The sequence below is a fragment of the Mycetomoellerius zeteki genome, unplaced genomic scaffold (assembly GCF_001594055.1).
Source record: "Mycetomoellerius zeteki isolate Tzet28-1 unplaced genomic scaffold, Tzet1.0 scaffold150, whole genome shotgun sequence".
Taxonomy (NCBI): domain Eukaryota; kingdom Metazoa; phylum Arthropoda; class Insecta; order Hymenoptera; family Formicidae; genus Mycetomoellerius; species Mycetomoellerius zeteki.
In genome coordinates, this window is record NW_017256448.1 from 190,897 (window position 1) to 198,845 (window position 7,949).

Consider the following 7,949-nt stretch of genomic DNA (forward strand, 5'->3'; position numbering starts at 1 on the left):
AAACGAGCATATGTCTATAGGACTTTTTTTCTTAGTTTTTTACTCCTCTACACGCTCCCGAAGTTTTGCGATTTAATTTGGAAACACCCTGTATATGTAAATAACGAAGAACGCTCGTGTCCCGCTATTTGTCTTATATTGTTAAAAATATTATTAAAATTGCGCTTGTACCATTTTGTTGCTAAATCGCATTATAAAAAATCACAAAATAAACATTGTAATTATTTAATAAATTATCTTTAATGCGTGTGTGAAAAGAAGAAAGAAAGTAAGAGTTGGAGAGAACACGAATGAGATGGTAAATAAAGGGAGGCCCACAATGGGAGGAAAAATATACTCACTAACACATATAAAGTTTATAAAGATGTAAGTGAAGATATATAGATTAAGATCTACATACTTGTTTCTGCTTATATTTAATAGCCAGTTTAAGACGATCCAAAGTCTGTCTCTCCCCAGGGTCCCAATTTTCGCCAGTAGGATTGTAATTTAACATTACTTCTAATTCGTAAGATGTGCGCGCGTGGTCTAACAAGGAGGTTGCAAACTGCTGTGTTTGTTCCCGCATCTCCTGGACCAATGTATAATTATTTTTAGGATTGATGAATGTGCACCATATCTGAGAGTAATATTAGATTAAATTTGTTGAACTTTATCATTTTTTATGATATAACATTTCTCGTTAAAAAAATTCACGAGCTATCCAATAGTTTGAATTATCCTACGAGATATTTTATATTTTATTCTGGCACATATTGACATAAAATTTTAAATAACTCCTAAACTATTAACTTTTTAATAATCGTACTTTAACACTTTTATATGCAAAATAATTAGAGGAATAATATTGTGTAAAAAAATCATACAATTCTATTTTAAAAAGTGAAGGTGACCTTGAAGTTTCAAAAAGTATGACCATGAAAAAAATTTTGCTCATCATAATATGTGCATCTTCGAATCGAATTTTCTCTTAGTGGTATTTTTTTGTTCCTGCTTAAAAAATTCGATAAAAACGAAGTTTTTTTATAGAAATTAGATAAAAACTCTATATGATTTTATCTGAACCTATCATACCTATCGGACAACAAATATATCACATTAGATAAAAAAGTTATAAATTTCTTTAGTTTTATATCGTTATTTCCCAATCCTGGAGAACACCTTATAAATGTGGAAAAAAAGAAAAAAGGCAAGAGTTAGTAAATCAGTAATTACGTTGTATTGAGCACGGAATTCTTGCTCCATCCTGCTGAGACGACGCAGTTCCCATGAAAGCTCGAAAGCTGTTAAAAGTGGATCTCTTGATGAAAGTGCGATTAGAGATGACGAAGTGAGTGCTCGGTACGCGTTTATTCGTGACTGCGAGTGTCGGAGAGAGTCTTGTTCGCTGGACATGACACATTCATCGCAACCACATCTGCAATAAAATGGCAATGCTGCGTCTTCTCATCTCAACAAACTTATTTATATATTATATAAGTGAAAAAATTAATTAACATAATCTGCACCAAAAAGTTCGAGTCATTAAATATTTTATTTGATTTAAAATGCAAAAAAATAATAATAAAGTAATTAATTGAGAACTATTATTACTCTCAGGGTTTAATACTGAAAATAGACATTTTTGCGCGTTAATTATAGAGTATATATATTTAAAAGGAATATATATACACGAAAAAGGACTTAGCGTACGTTCCAACGCTCGTAACGCTCCCATGCATTAATTATTTCATCTTTGTTTTGGTGACAGCAAGGATAAAATGATGCTAGCGAGCATTGTGAACGTTAAGTAGAATATATGCACTTTTAGTCAGACCGCGTTTAGTGGTTGCTCACAGCGCTCTTGGAATTATTTCATCCTTGTTATTTATCAAATATTAAACAAGGACAAATGATGTTCATGAGCGTTGTAAGCAAATGAAACCTACACCACGGCATATAGATAAAGCTAAATAACCCCTGATCAAGACAGGACATAAATCTGAATCAAGGGAAAAAAGAAGAAAACTTAACAGATTGATGTAATATAACCAAAAAGAATATATAGTGACGAATAGTTAGACAGACGTCACTTCGATAAATTCGATCACAAATTTTTTACAATTACAGAACTATTATTACTAAATACGTTTCATATCTTTTTGTATACCTAGCATCGTGAGGTGTGGGAAGAGTTGCGCCACGATCTAAGAGCAGTTTCAGTATTTCATAATTATTTTTATGAGCTGCTAAAATCAGTGGAGTTATATCAGATGTAAAATTCGATGATGAATCTGCGGCTTCCCAACTCTGAACAAAAAATATGAAAGTTTCTATTTTTATAATTAATGATTAAGTGTGCCTTCCAATTGCTTAACATATCTTAACACAAATGTACACAGGAATGCACAAAGTGAAACATTGTGTACGGCTCAAATGGAATAAAATGTGCAGGATAAATAATAACCTCAGGTGATATTATAGCTATATACTTTTATATTTTATATAATCAATAAAGAGCTTTATATTAATATTTGATATCGAAAATTTATTGAAGATTTAGATACTGTACTGTTAGAATTAAAAAAAATATATATATTTGTATACAATATGTATATACAGGGTGTTAGTTAAGTATGTTGCCATACTCAACAGAGCGATTCTTTGGTTTATTTCAAGTAAAAAAGTTCATATAAATATGTGTCCTAAACGGCTTAGTTTCCGAAATAAAAAAATTTAAATGTGTAGTAATAATCTGTTTATTTGAAAGAAATACAGTTTGAACTAGTCAAAAACAGAAAAACAAAAAAACAGGCTTCAGTTCTTCTGATGAAATAAAACAATTAGATGAATTGTTGAAAATGTCCACTTTGCGCCATGATACATCCATCAAGCCTTCTTCTCAAAGATTGACGTACACACTCAAAGATCAGAACTGAAGTTTATTTTTGATTTTGTGACTTTGACTTTGACTTTGTCACTTTGTTTACGGTTGTGCGAATGGTAACTCATGTGAAGTAAGGCATATTTATGCAGGAAGATATCTCCAACGCAATTTACCGTTTCGTCAAACATTTGCGAACATTCACCTGTATTTCGGAAACTAAGCCGTTTAGGACACATGTTTATATGGACTTTTTTACTTGAAATAAACCAAAGAATCGCTCTGTTGAATATGGCAACATATTTAACTAACATCCTGTATAACAAAATAATGGCGTCGGACTTACATAAGGATGTCCCGGTTTGTGTATTTTTTCCTCCCATTCTAGCAGGATTTCTACTGCTTCCACATACTCTTCTTTAATAGCATGTAAAAGTGCATCCTGAAAGAATTATGGCTTTAAGTGTTTTACGCTCTTGAACGTCAGAATGTAGCTAGGACGCAGTATAACGCAGATGTTTAATATAACAACATCGATTGTTAGTGGCTTACAGCTTACACGTTGTTTTACTTATGGTGAAAATTTTATAAGTATCAGCGCAACACGCATTACCAGTGATAATTAAGGGAGCGGCCGTTGCTAATGATTTTTATGAGAGATGCTGTACCGTTTCGACCCCATGATATTTACCTTCACTTCAATTCCCAATTCGAGCAGCAGCTTTATAAGTTCAGTGTTTTCATTTTCAATAGCGGCTATCAGTGCCGATCGATTTAATGGATCAACGCAATTGATATTTAATATTTCCGGGTGATCTTGATTTTCCTGAATTAATCTGTTCAATAAATTACATAACAATTATCATCTTTTTCCTTAGAGAAGACAATTTTCTTTTCCAAGACAATATATTTGCTATATATGAATGTCTAAAAAGATTTAATAGTGATATTGCCAATTATGGCAATCTCACATCTTCAATATTTGTTTTGGCAAAACTTTAACTTCCCTTGTGCAACTAAAACGTACCTTTAGGAAATTTTTTAATCTGATTTTTAATTAACAATGCATTAATCGATATAGTTATCACAGAATTATCAAGTGTCTTTGTGTAATCGTAATTTGTTTTAGTCAATATAGTTATTTAACAAAAATATTTCTTCAATAAAAGTATTAAAAAAAGTTATTATAACATTATAAGTTATTACAACTGTTTCGCCAAATCTTAATATCGTACATTTTTATGACTCCAATTCTAACTTAAAAAATTCCCGATTTAAATTATATTTGAATGAAAAATAGAAATTGTTAATTTTTACAATCAAGTTTTGTGAAAGGCCATCTTTTATTAGAGTAATTTTGAATTAATTAAGAGTTAATGGATTAATTATTTCTGTGTAAAAACGCATAATTTTTAATTTGTTTATAAAAATTAAAAATAAATAAATTACTAAAAAGTGGCTTAATAAATTATATAAGTAGTATAATTATATATAGGAGGAGCATAGCTATTTATTGACTCTACCAAGGGTTAATTTAGAATCATACACATTCAGTCCTTGTATATTTTTATTTATGCTCTAACAATGTTTTCCCATCGGTCAACAAATTTTAAATTACTTGTTAGACACGCTCGATAAATTGCGTGATATGATTGTGACAACGAAAACTTGGTTGGGGGATATAAATGTATCTAGTTGTGTGCGAGTCGTATTTGTTTCCTCAAATTGCAAATGCAAAAGCGGCTTACGACACATAAATTCAAACGCGTTATACACACGGGGATACAAATGCCTTAACATGCCTTTTCATGCTTTCTCATTTCTTTTCATGTCTTCTTCTCATTCCTTCTCATGCCTCCTCCGATATATTCATGCAACTTCTAGTGTTAAGTCATTATTATGTCCCCGTATATACATAGATATGTCTAACGTGAAAAGTTATATCGTCATATCGGTTTCTCGTCGTTCCGTTACGCTACGAATGAGCGTTGCTGCAAGAATGCGTTGAAACGCATAAAACTGTTGCGTTTTATTGCATTTGAAAGTATATAGGGTAAAAGCAGGGATTATGGAATAGCTTTTTTTAAATTAACATTGCTGCGATATAAATGCATATGAAGACTTTAAATTTACACAGAACTCTTGAGGAATATGTTAGCTATAACATCCAATAAATGAAAGTCGCCAAAATTTAAGTCCAACGTCAATATTAACAAAAAAAATCAAAAGTGAGAAAATGGGGGGGTCTAAAAAATGGGATGTAATATGGAATACCGATGAAATTTTGACCATAGTAATAAATAACACAATAAATGAAGTCCAAATTTGTTTATTTATGTAAACTGATAAAAAAAATAGAAAACTGTTCACATTTTTATTGTACAATAACACAGAAAATATAATAGCATCATTGAACGTTATTACACATGGACAATAAAGAATAAAATTAAATCTTGAATCAAATTAAATTATGACTTACAATAAATATTATAATCTAAAATAAACATTATTCACAAGAAGAATTAAAAAGTTATATTCTCAACCCTCGATGTATTCCACATTACCTGCATGTCGTCATATGACAAACAAAGTCTTTCCGTAGCAATAAACAAGTTTGAAATAGCAATTAATCTGCATAATATTGTTCATGCAACATTATTAATAGCGTCTGTGCAATATAAGCATTAAAAAAACTTACCTTCAGTTTGTGAGAACACTTTTTAAAAAAAGCTGCCGGATCTCCTGATGTAACGAAAATGAATAAATGTTAATTGTAGCAAAACGGTTGGTCGGACCGAGTTTATTGCTTGTTATGATATGTTTGGTAACAGTTGCAATAACTTTCAGCGATTGCCGCCAGATTGCAATGCTTTGTTTAAAAAATAGGCCACATATTAGTAACCTATGCCATAATCCCTGCTTTTACCCTATATAATAAAAAGATTGGCACTCAAGAATTCTACCTTCCTCACCGATTTTTAAGAAATTAGACTCGTTCGACATGTTTTTGTACGAAATGAACGAAAAAAAGGTAAAAAAAGTGGACCATGAGATATTAATCGTTAGTCTTTTCATCATATCAACATAATTTATCTAAACCAACCAAATGATGTAGTTGCCATTAAAACATTCGTGATTGAATGCTCAAGAAACAGTCTGGTTGTACCATCATTGCTGCAACACAATAGTCATTCAATCATTGCACAGCCGATCACAGGAAGGTTGCAACACTTTTTTTTATGAGTTTTGGAGTGCAACTTCCTCACCGAGTGTGTGATTGGTTCTTACTTATAGATGTAACCATGTAACCATTTACGTTCAACCGCTCTACGAACAAAGCTGAGTCTCGAAATCCATCGAAAAAAAGTGTAGCTGTCTAAAAAAGTGTATCTTTCTGTGATCGGCTGTACTGCGGTTCAAGCAACCACATAAATAGTTGCTCCGTATTTTACTATTTAATCTGGTTAGCATCCCAGATCTGGTTAGCACCAGATTTCTGCAGTGTAGACCAACCACATTGTTTTTTTCGTGTATTTACATAATGTTTCACATATCTATTTATATATTTGATCTACATCACGGTAATAAAAAGGGTTTATCCCAAGAATCTATAGATTATTTTATGTGCTCAAAATATTTTTAAATATTAATGCAAAAAAATTCATGATTACCTTTTGACAGTGGCACAATCACCTCGTTCTGCGCTAAGCAGGAAATGTTTCTCGACTGGGCCAAGAATATAGTCAATATTATGTGTCTGTAACGATTGCACCGACGGCGATCTCATCTCGTTAGATAGTAGATCTTGCTGAGACTCTGACTTCATTTTCTCAGGATCCATTTTCCTCTAATGTATCCTTGAAAAGATATTTATGCACGCTGAACGAACAACTGAAGCTGTTGAAACTATAAGATGCTTGTCTCACTTCTCACTTGTAAAATTATAAATACTCGTGTCTAATTTTAATAAATTTTGGAATTGGAATGCTGAATGCTCTCAAATTACCAAATGTTTTTTTCAATTATTCTCAGCAACTAAATTTTCTTGGTTTATCCGAAATCAATTTTTAAATTTTTCCGAAAGTTCCATGTTTCTGGCTATTTTATAAAGAAGTACAGTATATAATTATGTTAAATAAATGCTTTTTTAAAAAATTATTCCACGAAAAACATCTAAATTTTAACTAATATTTCGTAAAAATTCTGTAAAAATTCCGGAAAATTCTGTAGAAAGAAAAACGATATTTTTCACCATCCTTTCTCGATTTGGACCATTTTTTTATGAAGGGATGTACTTACGTGTCTTTTTCACATCGATGTCAATATGCTTGCGCGAAATATATCAGACTGTATAACGACCACATCTAGTTATGCAGTTCAACGAAACCTTACGACATTGTGTCAGGCGGATCAATTTTCAGGGTGCGGATTAAGTACGAGGGCGAGGCGCCGTGCGTACTGAAAGAAAAGAACTCAGCCGGACTCACCAGAGACTTATCACATTGTCTAGTATTGTATGGCATTGACGTTATCACAGGATATATGCGGATAGCGAGCGAGTACGTGTTTCTCTTGCTGTCTAATTCCCCAAATAATGACTCGAGAGAGTTTTGTGACAGCGAATAGAGATTAAATCCCAAGTTTGTATGCCGCCAACGCGTTTTAGCTCATTCTTCTTCATATTTTCCGTCACTCGTGTGATTGATTATTTATTCCCCCTCCTCTGATGATATGGCTTTATTACTGTGTTTAGTGAGACGCATTCATAATAATTTAAGAAATGAATATAACAAAGAAAGACATAAAACTACCCTATAAGCGCAAAATGTTCCTAAAATGTTACATGAATATTATTAAAAAATTAAAATAATGTTATTATAATATTTCGCAAATATCATAAATATTTTTTTAATATTACAGGAGTATTTTATAGAGGTTATATGTCCACTTATATAATAAACCTAGGTATTATATTTTAATATTCCTGAAACATTATTAAAATATTAATAAATATTAATTATTTTTAATTTTGTGCAATTTGAATTCACAATCCAGTAACGAAAAGTTCTTATCAGTCTATGCTGCA

The 7,949-nt window shown here is 31.6% G+C and overlaps 1 protein-coding gene across 1 annotated transcript in view; it reads right to left on the reverse strand.

The window, feature by feature from the left end:
• Nucleotides 1-6,704, reverse strand: part of trp (transient receptor potential) — a 13,576-nt gene extending 6,872 nt beyond the window's left edge. The window contains exons 1-6 of the mRNA XM_018444490.1: nucleotides 6,535-6,704; nucleotides 3,555-3,699; nucleotides 3,210-3,305; nucleotides 2,150-2,289; nucleotides 1,216-1,417; nucleotides 401-571 (exon numbers count right to left, since the gene is read on the reverse strand). Coding sequence (XP_018299992.1) covers nucleotides 401-571; nucleotides 1,216-1,417; nucleotides 2,150-2,289; nucleotides 3,210-3,305; nucleotides 3,555-3,699; nucleotides 6,535-6,704 — 924 coding nt within the window. The remainder of the gene's footprint in view (nucleotides 1-400; nucleotides 572-1,215; nucleotides 1,418-2,149; nucleotides 2,290-3,209; nucleotides 3,306-3,554; nucleotides 3,700-6,534) is intronic.
• Nucleotides 6,705-7,949: the final 1,245 nt, after the last annotated feature.